This window comes from Ammospiza caudacuta, chromosome 3 (assembly GCF_027887145.1).
Source record: "Ammospiza caudacuta isolate bAmmCau1 chromosome 3, bAmmCau1.pri, whole genome shotgun sequence".
NCBI lineage: Eukaryota > Metazoa > Chordata > Aves > Passeriformes > Passerellidae > Ammospiza > Ammospiza caudacuta.
Window position 1 is genome coordinate 38,649,287 of NC_080595.1, and position 18,521 is coordinate 38,667,807.

The 18,521-nt window shown below is 43.8% G+C and overlaps 1 protein-coding gene across 1 annotated transcript in view; it reads left to right on the plus strand.

Moving 5' to 3' along the window:
* Positions 1–2,552: 2,552 nt before the first annotated feature.
* CRIM1 (cysteine rich transmembrane BMP regulator 1) overlaps positions 2,553–18,521 on the plus strand; it is a 170,330-nt gene continuing 154,361 nt past the window's right edge. Inside the window, exons 1-2 of the mRNA XM_058800839.1 lie at positions 2,553–3,276; positions 17,181–17,354. Of these exons, the coding sequence (XP_058656822.1) occupies positions 2,553–3,276; positions 17,181–17,354 (898 nt within the window). The remainder of the gene's footprint in view (positions 3,277–17,180; positions 17,355–18,521) is intronic.

Sequence of the window (18,521 nt, forward strand, 5' to 3'; positions counted from 1 at the left end):
ACTGTATGCCTCATTCAAAAAGCAATCTCAGCAATGCTATACATGGAAGGCAAAACCCCTTCATGCGCCTCGTCAGTAAAATACATGACCAAAAGGCAGCGTTTCCAGGCTGTAGGAAATAGTAGCTTTTTACAAACTACTCTCATCCAAATCACAGCAGCTTTTTTGGTGGAATTTTCTGGTGAATCAAAAGTACTCTGACCCCTGCAGGTGCTTCGGCAAACTGACACGAGAGGGCTGAGGATGAGGGGAGGAAGAATTTGCCTTTTTGAGGAAACAGCACAAAACTTCTTACTTGGTGCGTCACTTTGCCAGGGAGTATCATCCATTGGCATAACACTCAGAGTTTGAGGCTTTGTCTAATATGACCTTCAGGGTGTTTTCCTGACCTACTGCTTTCCAGAACGCAGAAACATACAATGTTTTTGGTTGTCTTCAAACGTACACACTGGCTTCATTTATACCAAAACACACTGCATTTAGCAAGACCAGCTTGCAATTTGCTTTCTAAATCTCTTCAAAAATATATCACAGTATTTCTTCAGATACTCTTGTCCAGTAAATCGCTGTTTATCCATTCATTATTGAGATATGTCAGCTGAATGGCCCTAATCCATTTAATGCACGCTGTATCAAGTGTTTTATTTGTTTGGGGCTTCACTACGAAATAGACCAATGTCTTGCAAACTATTGAGACTAATAAAATCATTGTAGCTCTTGAAAAATATCTCCTACAATTTAGTTTAAAGTTCTGAGTGGATCACCATACAATCTGATATTCTGCTATAATAAAACCATTATTATTTTTTAAACTAGACAAGTCTCAAAAACACTTTCTTTTAGACAAAATGGAAATGCTTTATTTTTCGACATCATGTTACATGGTTGCACTGTTTCCATTGCCCATGGGCCTGTTCTAGCAATAGGGAATCTTTGCTATAGTAGGTATTTAGGCTGGAGTCAACAAGAGTGAATCACAGAGCTTTTAAAACTCACCTATAAGGTATGCTAGTGCTGACAGCGCTTTACTCTATATAGTGTTGTCTATTCCTGGTGGCAACTCTGTATTGCCAGTTGGAGCTTTGCTCTTCCATAGCAACTCCTCGGCTGACACGAGAACTGGTTGTGCCAAAGTGAACATGTGTGTGGGACTAGAGAAACTGTAGGAACCATGTCTTGGCCTCTCTGTAAAAGTCTCTATCTATTAAGGTTCCAGACCCTCTTTCCCAAACTGCTGGCACTGGTACATGCAGTCCAAGCCTTCCCAGGCTCAGCACGCTGCAACTGGCAAAATCCACTTGCGGAGCCAATGGTTTCATACTCTAAATGATCCCAGTTCCGGGCATTCCTGACTGCAGGACCCATCGTTCCCAAAGCTGCCATCGCACCTTGAGCTGGGCAGGACACGGCAGCGGCAGGTCCCGCTCTGAAATTGTACCGAGGGGCTGTCCCGGGCGGCCAGCTACCTCCTGTTTCCTGCCGTCGCTGCCGCCCGCAGACAAGGCAGCATTTTGACCTCCGCTAACACCGTCCGTCTTGGTTTCCCTCCCGCCGCCCCCTCGCCCCGTTCGGGGCAGCCACCTCCGCCGGAGCGAGCGCCGCGCCGAGCGCTGCCGCCTGCCGGCCTCGCAGGGCCAGCGCCGCCGCCACAGCGCCGCCGCACCTCCCACCGCCGCTCCGGGCCGTCCTTGGCCCGCGCAGCCCCAGCGGACCGGGCGGCGGCAGGGCCGCGGCTGCCCGGCCGGCTCGGGGCGGTGATGGAGCCGTTCGGTGGGGAAGAGCGGCGGTAGCCGCGGGCGCCTTTGCCCGTGTTCCGGCGAAGAGCACCAGGCGGCCCGGGGTCGGCTTTCGGTGCCGAAGTCGGCGGGCGAGAGGCGGCACCGCCGCTTGTTTATGAGCGGGCAGAGGGGCGGCCCGGGATAGCGCTGCGCCGCCGCCGGAGCGGGACAGCCCCTCCCGGCCCCACCGAGCGGGTCCGCCGCGGCTCCCCGCACCCGCGGAGCACCTGGGCGCGCCCGGAGCCCGGCTGCGGGAACGGAACGGGGCGGGGCGGGGAGCGACCGGCTCTCCCCTCCCGTGGCTCTGGGGCTGAGAGGGCGCGGAGCCGCTCCCCGTCCCGGATCCCCGCGCCCCTCGAGGGAGCAGGCAGAGGAAGAGGAGGAGGCTCTCGCCGCCACGGCCGGGGACGGCGAGGCCCCGTTTACGGCTCCCCGCAGCATCGCCCTGCCGGGGCTGCGCCCTTTGCGGGGCCCTCTCCCTCCCCGCCCCCGGTGTCCCCCGGGCCGCCGCCAGCCCGTCCCCGCGGTCTGGCGCCGCCGCCCCGCTCCGCTCCGCGCCCAGAGCCCCGGGAGGGGGAGGGGAGGTGCAGGGGGAGGCGGAGGCGGCGGCCGCTGTGGGGCCCAGGCTGCTCCTCGCCTCCGCTGCGCCTCTTCCAGCCCCAGGATCTGGGGCTGGGGGGGCGCGGGAGGGAAGGGGGCGGGCCAGCCCCGGCGGTGCCCAATGAGAGAGGCGCGGACGGGCACTCGGGGCGGTGCGGCGGCGGTGATCGCCCAATGGGGGCAGGGCAGAGGGCGCACTTGGAGCGGGGCGAGAGTGAGGCAGGAGGCGAGTCGGGGCTCGGGACGCGAGGGGGACACAGCCAGCCGCCGCGCGCAGCCGCTCGCACGCACGGCGCCGCCGAACCGGGAGCCGCCGGGCGAGGGACGGGCGGGCTGAGGGACGCCGCTTCCCGGAGGGGACAGCGGGCGGAGCCGCCACCCGGAGGAGAAGTTTGGCTTGAGCCGCCGCCGCCGAGAGAGGAAACTTTCCTCGGGGGGCCGGAGGCGGGGGCGGCGGGAAGGAGCCGCGACACGCTTGGGTCCGCCGCCCGGCGAGGGGGCTTCCGAGAGGCTCCCCCCGGCCCAGGCCGGGCTGCGGCGGCTGGGATGTACCTGGCAGCGGTCTCGGCGGGGAGGAGACGCCCGGGCGGAGACGGCGGCTGGCACCTGGCGGCCGCGGGGTGGCTGTTCCTGCTGGCCCTGCTGCTGGGCGAGTCGGGCACGCGTGCTCTCGTCTGCTTACCCTGCGACGAATCCAAATGCGAAGAACCGAAGAGCTGCCCCGGCAGCATCGTGCTGGGGATCTGCGGCTGCTGTTTCATGTGCGCTCGGCAGCGGAACGAGAGCTGCGGGGGTGTCTATGGGCTGCACGGGGCTTGCGACCGGGGCTTGCGCTGTGTCATCCGACCGCCGCTCAACGGAGACTCCATCACCGAGTACGAAGTGGGCGTCTGCGAAGGTGAGAGGCGGCGGGACACCCCCATCCCTCCATCCGTGCCCCGGGGTCGGGGCGCCCCATGGGTGGCGGGAAAGGAAGGAGGGCGCACTTACGAGGTCTTGGGCGCCGGTGCGCCTTCCTTGCCTTCCCTTCCCTTCCATCCCGCCGTACTGTCCCATCAGCGAGCGTGTCTTCCAACCTTCCCTGTTTAAAAAACCTCACAGACTCCTACTTAGAAGTTTTGCCCTTAATTTTCTTACCCTAAACTTTAGGGTTCTATTGATTCTCCGTAGCGTAGTGTCACTGGGTTGCTGATAGCGTGTATCAGCTGCTGATGCCCAGCTAAAATTCCATGATAAAGGACTCGGGAAGAGTTTGGCAGATGGAGATCGGCGGAGGTCAGTCGTGCACACATGATGCCTATTCCGGATTCCCTCCTGTGTAAAGAAACAAGGAAGACTGATCATCTGTTGTAAAGTTTTGTTTCCTGTTCCTGTCACTTAATATCTCTCTGCCTGTCCTACTCGGCATATAACGATAAGTATATGCCTTTTTTTTCCCCCACTGGAGCATCAAGGGCGGTAAATACCCACGGTAGAACTCCTCTCAAAGTCTCTCCAGCTTACTACCGTCTTGTGAGGTGATAAAGTGGTACGAAATGCAAAAGGAATTCATCCCCCTTCAGTTTTTTATCTATCAGAATTCCTAAGATTTATTTTTTTTATGTGTTATAAATTAATGAAAGCCCAGTGACAAATTTTTAGTCTCTCTTTCTCTTGTGCCTCCAATTGCCTTTTCCCCCAAGTTGAGGGAAAACATGGCGCTGTAAAGAGATTACAAATAAGCAGTAGTTTGGGGTATGTATAAATGTATATGTGATTCGGAGTGGGAGCTTCGACAATTCTGGAAAAGGAGACGGAGGCGGTCTCCTCTCGGCGGGTAGAGGGCAGTAGAAAGTCCAGAGAGCTGGTGAGGCAGCATCTGTCCAAAAAACTTGCATTTAAAATTATGCACTATTTTAAGAAAACTAAACCCGGTCATTTTTAGTGGGCAGCTGACTTTTGTCCTGGCGCTCATTATTAGTTTAAAACTCCATTTGCCTCCATAACAAATAAATTGCAAACCACAGCAGAGCAGGGCAGTGCGTCCTGCCTGTGCTACAACCAGTGCTGTCACCCTCGGGAGTTGATGCTTGGGTAGGATGAGCTTTAGAATAAAAGCTCGATTGTTAAAACAATTTTAAATGGCCCTGAACTATTTTGACGACCTTGGTTGAGACTATGTTGCTGAATATGTACATTGGTGTACTGTCTTATTTTTAATATGTATTGGAAAAGTTTTTATAAATAGAAAAGTACAAGTAAAGGTACTTGGGAAACTTACCTGGTTTTGCAGGAGTTCCTCTTGTTGTGTGTTTTTGAGTAAAAGCTGGGCTAAAATAGCTTCCCCCCCTTCTCGATGGTTAAAGGAACTAAGAGCCTACAGTCATTAAAAGCCTTAATGCTCCGATTTCCTTACTGTACCACAGTATGGACATCTCTGGCAGTTTAGGAGTATTTCATTCCTTTGAAGTGATGCAATCTGTACGTTGCTGTAGTTCAGCTCATAACACGTCCCATCTACTGTTGAAAATAGTATGAAGCATTTGTTGGCAAGATTGTGTTTCAATTAGTGTTGTGGTTAGAAACTAGTTCCAGCTGTCCCTATAGGAATAGTCCTAGGGGAGGGAGATAACAATCTATTAACTATAACTAAGGGAGATAACTTTCCTATTTAATTTTCTTATCCTTACTTATCTATTTAATTTTCATTCTCATAAATGAAAAGGAACCAAGCTGAACTGTCAGCCTAATAAATAATCCTGGAATGCCTGTTAGTGAATTGTCAGGAAACTACCTCATTCTGAGGAACAGAGGTAGTGTGTTGTTCTTCATGGTGCATGTTTTGCACGTGAGGTGGCAGCAAGGATAAAAGGGAACTGATTGTACTGCCTCTGATCGCTAATATGAGATTGAATGGCTCTGGTTTTTTGATTGTGATGACCTAAACAGTTGTTCAGTTTACAGGCACACATGCAACAGGCTAGGCTGGTGATGCCTGATGTGAGTAGTAATTAAGTCATGCCTTTTTTCATTAACGGAATAAAGGATGTGCTTTTTTTGTTGTCATGCACATTGGGAGCGCAATCCCTTCCCTTCCCCAGTACAGGGAGGAGGAAATGGAAGTGTTTTACAGAACTGTGTGAATAGAAATTCATGTTTTTATGCTCCTTCCTGTCCCTAGTCTTTTCTTTCATTGCAATTTTTTACACTGAAATGACCCCTACTGGCTACAGTTATAAGCATGGTTTTTTGTATCATTTTTGAAGCTTCAGCCCTGTCTTGTTTCAGACTATCAGCAAATGCTAGGCTGCAGAATACTGAGAACTGGAATAGCAACAGGTAGAAATACTTGTCTGTTAACTTGTTTCTAACATTTAACGCACTTGACATAAATGAGTTCTGTAACACCTGACAGAGAAGTCTCTGTGGCATCTGTTGCTGGTAGCTTCTCTTTCTGAAATTACAAACAGATTATTCTTTGTTAAAGCACTGTTTATAAATGAAATCTGTTGCTGCTCCTGAGGGGTTTTTCCCTTTATCATTCCAAAAGCTGAAGGAAGTTCTTGTTCATCTCACCACCTTAACAATTCACATCTCTAAGCAGTTCTAACACTCCATTTGTGTTGTTATCCTGAAGTGGGTAAATGCCTTTCATGAATGAAGTTGTATTCTTAGTAAGTAATAATTCTGAGTAGTAAGTAATAATTCTGAGGTCCTAGTGCTGGTAGCTACACCTCCTAAATGGCATTCTTGAGAGACTTTGCACACATCCAGCCTCTGTTGACTTTACAGCATCCTTTACAGGGATTTTCTGGATTGGTTGTGGTATGAGGTGTTGAGAGCCTACACCCCCTTTCAAAGACTCTTAAGCTTGAGAAATTTTAAATCCAAAGCAGGAATTGTCCTTACTCTCTACCTTTAAAGGTCGTCATGGGTCCACAACTGAATTAGACTGAAGTTCTCCCAAAACACCTTAGCTTTGGCTTCTGCAGCTGGGTGGGCTCTGGCTTTCCAGAGGATCAGAGAGCCTTGAAAAAGCTCTGCCAAAGAAGTTAGGTTACTTTGTGAAGGCATTTCTTGAGATTATGCTCTTTTGTCTGTTTCCCTGCTTCTCCAGTTTTTGGTGCTGTTAGATGAAGAGGCCTAGATTGCTTTGCTGAACTCATCCAAGTCTTGACAATAGCAAATAAGATAACACTGAAAATGACTGGAAATTATTTTTAACTGTGTAACAGAAACATAAGGGTTTTTTTGATACATTTGAAATGCATGCTTAACAAAACTGCTAGTCTGAAGGTGTTCTTAGTTTCTCTTTAGAATATACTTCCTTATGAATTAGCTTCTAGGTAGACATTGAAAGAAGGTATCACTGTGCCACTAGCTTACCAATAATGTCTGTTACATTGTTTGGTGTTGGTTTGGTTTCAATGGGGTTTGGGTATGTTTTTTGTTTTAATTGTTAATTGGGTCTTTTTTTGGTGGGAGGTGGTATAGTTATTGCTGTATTTTTTGCTTACTGCCTAGCATATAATTTCTGAAGTTCCCTTGGGACCAGGAGCAGGTTGCTGTAGCAAATTTTAGGCAAGTATTGGGAAGTTATGTGCATGTTAATCTCCTAGGATGATGGCAGAAGCTTTCCTTATTGTGGCTAGTCCTAGTCTCATTTGATAAACTGCATGTTTTGGGGAGTTTGGAGCATTACAGTCTGTCTGACCCCTTGCTGGGGCAAGTTGGGAGACCTTGGATGTGTCCATTGTCTTCTCCCCACCCATAAGTCTGCCTAGTTTTCATCCCTGAGGACACAGTGTACGGTATGCAAGTGAAGGTCAGTGAAACTGGAACTGATGAGAAGAGTTTAAACCTTGTAAGCCTAGCTTTTTTATTTTCAAAATTTGGAAGAGGAAAGCTGAGCTTGCTTTTTCTTGTTTTGTTCAGGCATTGGTTTACCTGTGTGCTAATGCAGTTCTCCCTGCTTTACTGAAGTAAGAACAGCTTGCCTGCAGACTTGATAGTATTTGTTATCATTAGTAACTTTGGTAGCTAGTACCCTTTGGAGAGCCTTGTTTTCGGTGCTGTGCTCTATAATGGGTCAGTGGACACAAAGCCCTCCCCTTGGTGCTCTGTCTCCAGACAGACTGCTGTACTACATGCTTGGCTTCTTGCTTGTGATGCAGCCCAGACCCCTAAAGACTCAGGCAGTATTTTGCTTTCTGTACAAGTTACTGAAGTTCAAGTAGTCTGGAAGTTGCATGTGTGTAACCCAGTTGTTTGCATCTGTTTGCACTGTAACAGTGCTGCCCAAATATCTTAACTTTTTGTTTGGTTTGGTTTTTTCTTTGTTATGTAGTGAATGGCTGGGGAAATGTCCAAGTGGTTCTGATGTCCATGTGTGTGCAGAGAACTTCTTTCAGTAACATCAAGTGTTAGAACTGATGATCTAGTTGGGGACTTCATCAATGTTGGTGTACCAATGGCTGTTGTTGTGAAAACAGTCAAAGTACTTTGTTCAAAGGCTGTCAGCAATCCAGACTACCAGGGAGACAAACAGAAAAATATTTATGTTGTCGAAAAAGAAAATTATCAGAAAAATTGCTAAAGTTGTGAAACTGGAATGAGAAGTAGTTCTTTAATGAATATTCAGGTTCTCATATGCTAGTCTTGATCAAATTTAACAATCCCCTTCCCCTACTCCTCCTCCCTGCCACCCCCAAAAACACTGACTAGGAGGATGCAGACTTCTTACACACGGACTGGATAATTTATAAGCTATTTCTGCTCTGTATTCCATCAATGCTGAAATCTCAACATTGGTAAGAACATGTAACTCTGAGTGTGGCATGGAATTTGAATTGGATCAGGTGCTTATTTGACTTGGAAATGGTTTCCTCTCTGTTTCTGGGCATCATGTTTCAATTTTAGAAATGACTTGGTTCCAGTATTTCAGTAAAAATTAAATGGAAACATCTAACAGATATGATGCAGGAATTAGTAGGACTTTGCTATTGTGGATCAGCACAGTAATCTTAAAACTAGAAGTCTTGCTGTAGATTACTAAGTTTTTTAACTCTAGTAAAAGGAATATTCTCTTTTTATTTATTTTTAGTTTTTAAAACTTTGTATAAGCATCCTTTGCTTATGTGAATTCTTCTACACAGAAACTGATTATTTTACCAGGTTCCCTAAAACCATGGTTTTTATAAAGATATTTTTTCCTTTTTTTTTATTTTTTAAACTACCTTTGAACTTGCCCCTAGGCATCTTTGCTGGTTTAAGCACCTTCTAGCTAATTCAAAGATTCTTGCATAATTTAACTTCTTGCCTGGTACTTAGTCAACCAAAATGTCATTTCACTGACAGGCATATTATGCAATAATTAACCCATTAATATGGTTCAAAAATGCTGTCCTCTTCCCCTCCTTACTTTGTGCCCCCCTTAAGGATTCTTCATCTCAATAAGTTTATCGGACCTTGCAGACAGAACCAAATGTTTCTGTTTTAATGGATTAAATACTTTGTAGAGGTGACCTATTAAGTATCTCTTGTGACTTATAAACTGCTTTTCATTTGAGAATGCATTTAATCCACAGGGAATGTAAACTTGGAAATCACGAACTCGGGGTTTTGCCTGAGACTTTGAGTGACACTGGTTGTGTCTGACTATACTGGAATTTGGAAAATGACTGATACTGACACAGAAAGCTTATGTGTGTGGAGAAACTTACCAACGTGAGAAACTTACCAACGTAAACTAACATGGGAAAATAATTTAGCATAGATTAAATTCCACATAAGTGTACAGATTAAAAATAGTCCCTGGGGGAGCTCTTGTCTAAACAGACTAGTTTGACCTTGTTTTGGGGAAATAAGCCTTTCCTAATGTTTTGAGAAGAATGGAAGCAGTTCACACCTTTACCAGAGGCAATATTCAGTCCCCAGCAGCTTTCACTGGGTATACTGGGTACCTAACTCGAGAATCTGCATGATCATGACCCTTGTGGGTCATGATCGTGCAAGTCCTTTTTAGGACTGAATAAGAAAACAAACTGGGCATAGAGGGATTGTGGACAGGAGGAAAAACAGTGACTGGCTTATAGGCATGCACCAATTCCCATGTTCTTACTCATTTCCTAAGCTTTAAGCCTTATATAGCCACTGTTAAGCTTCAGTTGTTGGTTGGTGTTTGTTTGTTTGTTTGTTTGAATGGACTTGGGTTTGGTTTTTTTTGTTTGGTTTTTTTTGGTGAAAAATCTAGCAAGTGTAATGTTTCTGAATCCAAGAGAGCCCATTCTGTTGGGTCATTTGTCCTTGAAATGAATTAAATTTCACTGTTTTGCTACAGGCTGTATTGTATTTTCCTCAAGATTTTTTTCAGAAAGGCTGGATATGTGTGTGGAGGTATTTTTTCCCCTCGCTGATGGGTGGTTGATAAAAAGCTGGGGTCATGCTGATAATGGTGTTACATGCACTGATGTAACTTGTGCTGCTTTCACAATAGAAATGCCAAACTTGATGTCTATCTCTAAGTTAGGTTTTAGAAAATGAAAAGAAGCCCTGAGGGTAATTCTAAATCCAGGCTTGAGTTTTCCCTGCAGTCTTCTGTGACTAAGAGATGGGGTGGAATTCCTCTGAAATATGTTGTAATGATGGTGTTCAGTGGTCCTGCATTAATGACTGGGGGGGAAAGTGGCAAAATATTTAGGATATCAGATTTCTTACAATAGTGTGAACTGTTCTTGGTATAGGTTGCTTTACTCATGGCCCTGTTCCAGAATTTGTCTTTGACACAACTTTTCCTACTCCTGTCAGCTTTGCCTGTGCCTAGCAGCTCCAGCAAGCTGCCAGCCAGCTACTTGTTTGCAGTGCTGCTGTACATGCAGGCCTCTGAAGCATGTGGGTGCAGAGTGCAGCTTGGAAAAAAAAAAATTGGAATTTTAGACTGCTTTGGAAAATGGTTATGAAGCTTTGGCCCTTTTCTGAGGCTTTAGCAATTATTTTTGCAATGAGTTTTCTAGAGCTAGAGGAAAAATCTGCTGTGACAGCTGAAACACCGCTGTCCATGCTCGTTCTAATCAGGGGAGTACTGGTAGAGGCTTTTTCTGACCAATTAAATCCAGGGACACAGTGCAGTATTTTCAGTTAGCTTTTTACGAACAAAACATGTTTCTGGTCATCAGTTTAAGATAATTTGCTTGTAAGTCTTATTTTCTGGTGTGTAAATGTAAAACTCATTTATTATTTCAGACCATATTTGGGGAAGAAGGCTTTTGGAAGTATATTTTATTTTTGCCATGGGGAACTCTGAGTGAAGGTCATAAAAAAACAAAAGGCAAAACACATTCCTCCCCATTCTTCCTTCCTTCCATTCCCCCTTCCTCACCACCACCACCCCCCCCCCCCCCCCAAAAAAAATAAAAGGTGGAGGTGGGGTACCTGGAGAAGCAAAATATCCCAGACAGTGTGAGGAAAGCTTCAAAACTTGCAGTAGTTGTCCACGTCACATGCTTCACTTAACATTTCCACTTATCTCCTTGCCTTCCTCAAGACTTCCCTAGAGTTTCTGATAATTGACTGGAAAGTGGGTCTGTTGAAATACTTGCTGCATTCCTTAGTATGAAATAACTGTCTTCAGACACAGGAAGAACTGCTGCAATGGAAATCTTTCTCACTACATTGGGGATTTGATCACCTGAGATACATGCTGAGATAAAGCAGGCAGTCAGGTTGGAGGCAAGCATTACGTGCATGTGTTCCTGAGCTATGTAAATGTTGTGGTACAGTTCTGCTTTCTAGCTTTGGCTAGAAATTTTGTCAGGAAACTGCAAAACCCTTTTGTATTGCTGTACATTCCACATGAAGATTTGATCTTGGAAAATGGACCATTCCAAGATGTGGGAAAAAATGCTTTCTCACAAAACTCTCAGCTGTGTGTCTTGCCATAAAATATTCTGCCGGCTCTAGTCCTTGATTCATGACTTCAGTGGAGGAATAAGTTGCAAGAGGGGAAAGGATTGAAGCCAGTGTATGATCTCAAACTCACTTCAAGGCTAGTCTTTCCTTTGCTGCTTTTCAAGGTCTGGGGCTGGGTTTCAAGCATTCTTTAGTGGTAATTAGTCATTTCTATTGTTCAGCTCCTCCAAAACATGAATTTCCTTTCCATCATTCTTTTTTCCTGTTCAAAGAGAAGCGAGAGTCTACTGGCAAGAAGCATTTCCTTTTTCTATTTTAGCAAGTTAGAATCTTTTCAGAGTCTCATACCATCTTAATGAATACCACTGATTTGAAAATGCTCTTCTGTATACCAGTGTGCTGGAGTGGTGGTGCTCAGACCTTGGATCTAGTTTCATGGGGGAGTTTCTGAAAGGTTGCCCCCTCTGCCTCCCAGTTCCCAGAGGGCAGTACCAGTCTTAATAAGGATTGCTTCTCTCTTGTCTTCAAATGCAGATTTAAAAGGATGCTAGAGTCTGCAAGATGTGGCTTATACAGTTTCACTTCCAGTCATCAATATATTTTATGGTGTCTTTTCAGCATCCTAAGAGCTACCTGGGATGCTCAAAAAAAAAAGGTGGAAGTAGCAGAGCAACATGCTGCAGTTAAATGTAAATTATGGGGTTGACTCAATCCACTCCAGTTAAATTGCAGTTCAAAGGGTAGGGTGGTAAACATGAGATTATTATGGGCCAAATGCCTTCTGCATTTGTTTTCTACAGTGGTACTTCAGTGATCATTTCAGTGTGTTTCTTGCTGTTTCCAGATGATGCATTATCTAAATAGTGAAGGTGAACAGTATAGCATTCTCCAGACTATAGCTGATAGTCATTAAATGTCCAGAAAGAAAGAGAGGTGTTGTGGCACAAAACACAAGTTTCTGTGGCAGGCAGAAGGAATTGAGAATTTTTAGGAATGGAGAGCAAAACTTTAAGCAATGGAGAAGCAGGCTCTGAAAAGGTCTTTCCTTGTACTTTTAGTTTGCACCTGTTTTGAGATGATCCTTTGGGTAGTAATAAATAACAAATGTAGCCATAGCGAGGTAGTGTGTGCCTTGGAAGTAAGGCTTAAAGTTAGTTAGTTTCTCAGCAGCATGCTTTTCTAAAAACACAGGCAGCTCTTCAGGCAAATAACATGAATGGTTCAGTTGTGACCACTATGCCTTGCATGGTGCTGTGTTGTGAGTGCTGGTAGGTAGGATATAGTATGGAAGAAGTGATGGAATGCTGCTTACCACAGACATATTTCTCAGACTGTTTCCCAGACTAGACCTGTTTAAGGATCTCTTGTTCAACTTCTTAATGCCTTAATCCTCTTCCCTACTTTAGGTGCGTGCTATGACAGGACTTGGGAATTCAGCAACCCAGAGCAGTATGTGCATTTTTAGCAAGCTGAAACGTTTGCTGTGCAGAAAGCAAATGATTATATGAATGGTAGAAGAGAAAAGGAAAAAAAATTTGGGATTAATGTGAAGTCTCCCTTCCTGTGGCTTCCTTTTGGTATGAAAGCACAGTTGGAAGAATTAAAAAGATACTATGTCCAGGACTTAACTTTGATCTGAGTAAATGCAGAGCTACTTTATTATCTGAAACTTTATTATCTGGAACTTGCCTGAATGAGTTGGAAGGAGTGGGGAATTGCATGTAGATAGAAATTATTTGAAAGAGAAATGACTTTGAAGCTGTAGTTATGAGCCTGCTGGGAGCATTTGAACTCTTTGAGGCTTGTGTGCAAAATGTACTTGAGTGACTGTATAACAAGACTCCAGTGACAACTCAGGATGGCTAAAAAGTGCAGCCCTTTGATTTTTTTGCCCTTACCTGATCATGCCAGCACAATGAGGAGGTGAAAATCTCAGCTAAATAAAGATCAGTTTGGATGAAAACTAGTAGTTTACTTGGGCTTTTTTTCCAGCTGCATTGCTTCTAAAAACTCTGGAGTGTTAAGTACACACTTGATTTTTGTGGTTTTAGGTGTCCTAGAAGTAGCTGGGGGTAGGATGTGTGTAGCAAGGTCTGAGGCATAGATTGTTATATTTGGGGTTTTTGGCTCTGCTTGCAGAGAAATAATGCTTTCACAAATTAGTACATTTCACATTTGTTCACATCATCCAGATTTGAGAGGTTGGCATTAAAAACCAGTCTTCTGGAAAGGAAGCCATAGAGGCCAAGCAGAGCGTGCAGGAAAAGGTATACAGCCTGGAATAGTTTGTGAACTGTCTCAGGTCCCAAATCACTGGTGTGTACAAGTTGTATTTTTAGAATAGTCCCCAGGACATGATGATCTTTTTGAATAATAGAGGCTAGGTTATATGTTTTGCACAAGATATCATTCTCTTATCAGTTAAAATATTGCTGACCTCTAAAGGTGTGAGCATGCTGTACTGGACCACTGTTTATCTGCATCAAGGAGAGCACTAGATGTCTTTGCGTCAAGTATCCAAAGCTTGGAATTGAAGTGATAGGCTAGGTTCATCCCTTTAGCTCATGGGAATACTTTCATGTGGTTGTACCTTCCGTTCCAAAGAATTTTGTTCTGCCTGTATTTATGTGACTTCTGAGGGTTTATTCTAAGTGGTAAACAATTATTCATTTAACAGGACTTTGAAATTATGTTCATAAAAGGAGTAAATCAGCTAGGAAAAGGAGTCAGTCTTTAGTCTGCATGAAAAATTATGGTAGACTTGGCACTGATTTACTGAACCTAAATAAGCTCTTGCTACAGGTTTGCTACTTCATTGATGGAAATCTTGTTTCTAAATAAAGTTGTGTGAAAAGCAGGCTGGTAGAAGATGTACAGGCTAAGACTGAATTTGCATTCTTCCTGTCTGAATGTTACTCTTTTCTATTATCACCCAGTAATGAAAAATAAATACCTTGTTTGAAGATTCAACACGTTAGAAGTATAGCCTGAACAAGTATTACTGACGGATTTCTCTTCTCATTAAGGCTTTAATGTCTACTGAGCTAATTTTTGAGGTGTGTGGCAGTGAAGAATTCAGGTGCACCTACTACTGGGCCATGTGCTTCCTGTGTACCTCCTTTTCTGAAAACTTGTGAGGGCTGGCAGATGTGGTAGCAAGCAGTAGCCTGTCTGGAACTCAGTGTGTGTAGTGCCACACTGTGCAGTGCACGTGCATTGAGGTGTTTGCCACTGGCAGGGGACGAGTCTGCTCTCTGTGCCAGCTGGGTCCCACCTTAAATGGGGTGGGCAGCTCTCATGGGACTGGATCCTGCTGATCTGTTTGCCTGGAGAAGATGTAGTGCTGAAATACCACAAGGCAAAGCAGCAGAGATGCTCTAAAGTGGTTTGCTAGAAAAGCAGCAGAGCGTTGCCATCTGTGTGTCCTTCCAGCCTGCACTGCACTGGCCTGGGGGCGCAGGGCTGAGAGCCCACACTCTGCCTCTGGGCTCCTCTCCTGCACCCAGGAGTGCAGAAGGAGTGCTCTTGTCACAAACAGGGAGCACCACAAACCCTTTAAGGCTGTTGGGCTGGTGTGGATGAAGCTGTGGTCGTTGCTGTTACAGAGTTTCAAACAGCAAGTCTGGGACCATAGGTGTAGCTTTTGTTCTTGTCCTTACATGGATTAATGCTGTGACTTGTAAAATACAAATTGTCCTGGCTGTATTCCGGCTTCTCAAAAACAGGATGTATTATTGTTCTCCAAATTCTCAGGGTTTTTTGTTGGGGTTTTTTTTTTTTTTTTGCCTTCTGTATGCATGGCCTCATCACAATGAGAGTGTCCCAAGCATTACAGGAGAGGCATCTTCCTTTGAAAGAATTTTAATCATTTCTCTTCAGGAACTTCTGTGCTTCCTTTGACTTTCATTGATACAGCAGCTGTATTGGATGATAGGTTAACCTAAGAAAAAAATTACTTCCTGGGGTTACTGACTATTCTTCCCTTGCTATTTTTATGGAGAAGAGCCATGAGGTTCCCATGGAAATTCCCATCTTCACATCTAAAATGGACTTTGTTGTTTATCAGTGTTTTTGTCAGCAGGGTACTTGCCAGCTCATAATAGAAGGCAAGGATTTTGTTGTACAGGGAGAAGTATACTGGTGAGAATCTGCTGTGGCACTTCCTGTAGGTCATGTACAGTACTGAACTAGTAAACAGCTCTGTCTAAATACTTTTTTTTTCCCCCAAAACAGGAAAAACTTCAGGTTAGCGGATATTCTACATATTTCTATGAGTGGAAAGAATTTTCTTGCCAACCTCAGCATGCGTGTGCATGTACTGTTATTTACTGTTAGTTTTTAGGCTTCTGTTGAGCATCAGACTACTGAATGACAGTTTTGTATTGGCTGTGGCCTCTCATACTGGATATGGAGAACAGCCTCTGATAACCCCAACAACAAGAGGAAACCCACCATGCATAACTGTAAGATACTTTAACTTTTTTGAAGTGCTTTTTGTCAGGATCTGTATTGGAAACTTGCTTGTTGATAGTAAATTAAATTGGAGTGAACTATTTAGAATGCACAATGTGAGTGCTGCTGTTGAATGTAAGGAAACAAAGATTAAAAATATCTATTTTTTCTTTTTGTCATTAGTAGAAATCAGTGGACTCTGTGCAACTGTTTTGTAGCACTTAATTTTCCAAGCTTGTCTGTCTATAAAACACCTGCATTCTGTAGCAAAGAATACCTGATGTCTAGTTTAGTTTCTTCAGTCTTGCTTAAACAAGTATGTGATAGGACAAGGGGGAATGGTTTAAAACTGAAAGAGAATAGGCTTAGATTTGATTTTGGGAAGAAATTCTGTACTGTGGGGGTGGTGATGCACTGGAACAGGTTGCCCAGAGAAGTTGTAGATGCCCTGGAAGTGTTCAAGGCCAGACTGAATGGAGTTTTGACCACTGAGGTCTAAGTGGAAGGTGTCCCTATCCATGCAGGGTGGTTGGAACTGGATGGTTTGGAAGGTCTCTTCAAATCCAGGATGTTCTATTTTTCTATCTTGATTAATCTTCTGACTCATGGGATATTGCTGTATGTGTACTTGACCTAAGAAAACTGAGATATTGTAGGACTGGTAATCTTTTGGAATTCTGGATTGACTGGATTTGTATTTCTTTCTGGAGGAAAAAAAAAAATCTTGTTGCATGTGGCCTCCTGAAAGGAAGATGGGCAGTTACAACTGGAACACCAGTTACACACATTTGACAGGACTGATTCAAAAGGAACAGAATTATTTAAGCAGAGAGACTCATCCTGGTCCCTCTATCCATAGCCCCTTGACAGCAAAGAATGCAATGTGCTTGATCAATTCTCCAGGAATATGTATGATAATTGAGGACTGCTGGAAAATTCATTTTTGGTCATATAATGGAATCAGAGGTCTGGCATCTTGCAGCTTTTCTGTAATAAAAAGTTATCTCCATGGAGTGAATTCTGTGTGATGCATTTTTTAATCATCTTTAAAAATGCTGGCTTTCTGACTCAATTTTGACTTCTGTAACAGCTGCAGATTCTGTACAATGCTCTCACTTGCATTATAAATATAACTTCAGCTATCTGCAAAAGTTATTTCTGTTAGAATAGCACTCATTTGTACTACAGCTGTGCGTATTCCTGAGATGACATAGTTTTTCATACAGATGGAAGTAAACAATGCCAGTTTCTTTAGCAACATGGGCAGTAGAACAGCTGTGAGATATGGTGTTTGGGGTATTTGGCAAATCCCACTTTTGGATTAGTCTGTTATTTTTTTAAATCTGTTATCTTCTCTTTAGCACTGTGTTGAACTTGAAGTGAATCCCACCCAACTCCAAAGCAGGTGAATATTACCTACTGCAGCTGAAATCCAACATGAGCAAGTTTGTTTCTTTCTTTTAGATGAAAACTGGGATGATGATCAGCTTCTTGGATTTGAACCATGCAATGAAAACCTTATAACAGGTTGTAACATAATCAACGGGAAGTGTGAATGTGACACCATTCGGACCTGTAATAATCCATTTGAGTTTCCAAGCCGGGATACTTGTCTGTCGGCCTTGAAAAGGATTGAAGGTAAGCCCCTGTTTTCAGTATTTCAGAGTTAGAAACTTTTTCTGTGCAGTGGGTTAAAAACTAGAGTGTAATGTATGTTTAAGGATGACTTGTGTAGTTTCAGATCCCTCTGGTCTTCTACATGTCAAAAAACAGGTCTGTGTTTTAGAGGAAGATAGTACTTCATAAGCTTATTATTCTAAATGCTTAAGTTTAAGATGGGGAAAAAACATGCTTTGTGTGCTATGATGTTTGCAGATTTTAAGGCTAAACAGTTCTGTTTGTAGTTTGTGGTAGCTACATTTGCTTATCTTCAGCTGCAAAGCCGTGTGGAATACCCTTTAGATGTGTTGATGTGACTGAATAAACACATTAAACACAAACCTGGATTGTAAGAGTAAAGACCTAGTAAAAGAGTAGTTACTGATTATACTTATATCTTTTATTATATGAATGTGTGAACTGCTATTTTCTTTAAGTTTACATGGTGTTACATTACCTTACTGTTCGTATTTTACAGTTCCTATATTCCTCTGATTAGATTTGTATTAGGCCCCATATGTTTATGCTTGTGCATACTTCCATATTTGTTTTGCTTTTTTTCCTTTTTGTTGTTTATGGTCAAACTGGAAATGAGTTGGCTAAAATATATTCAGCTGGAATTAAATTTACATGGTGTATTTCTGGATTGTTCTGAACAGCAATTCAAGGAGTGATCTTGAACCATTTTTATGATGCTGTAATTACTGTTTATTCTCCAAAGTGTTCAAGAACATGCAGAAGTTGATTAGTGGTGCAGACCTGCTTAATTGGACTACTTTGGAACAAGTTAATGTATTTTAAGGCTACTGACCATATTTAAATTAGGGGGATCTTATACTTAAGGAAGTGTGATGTGATGTCATCTGTTGTACTTCATTTGTGTTAAGAAAATTGGTTTTGTGCTACATACTTTAGATAAGGAGATGTTATGAGAAACTGAAGAAATATACTCAGGATTGTTGGTCATGGTGTTGCTTACTAAAGGCGTTCAAGTGCTTAGTCTGGGATTTTTGTGGGTTTTTTTCCTTATGTAACTCTAGGAAGAGTAGAGGCAGAACCTTTGGTCTGTTGGTGTGATAATGGGCAATAGCATGTATGGATTCTTCAGTCTTACCCTTCTCTTTTCACTTGTGAATATGTAACTAA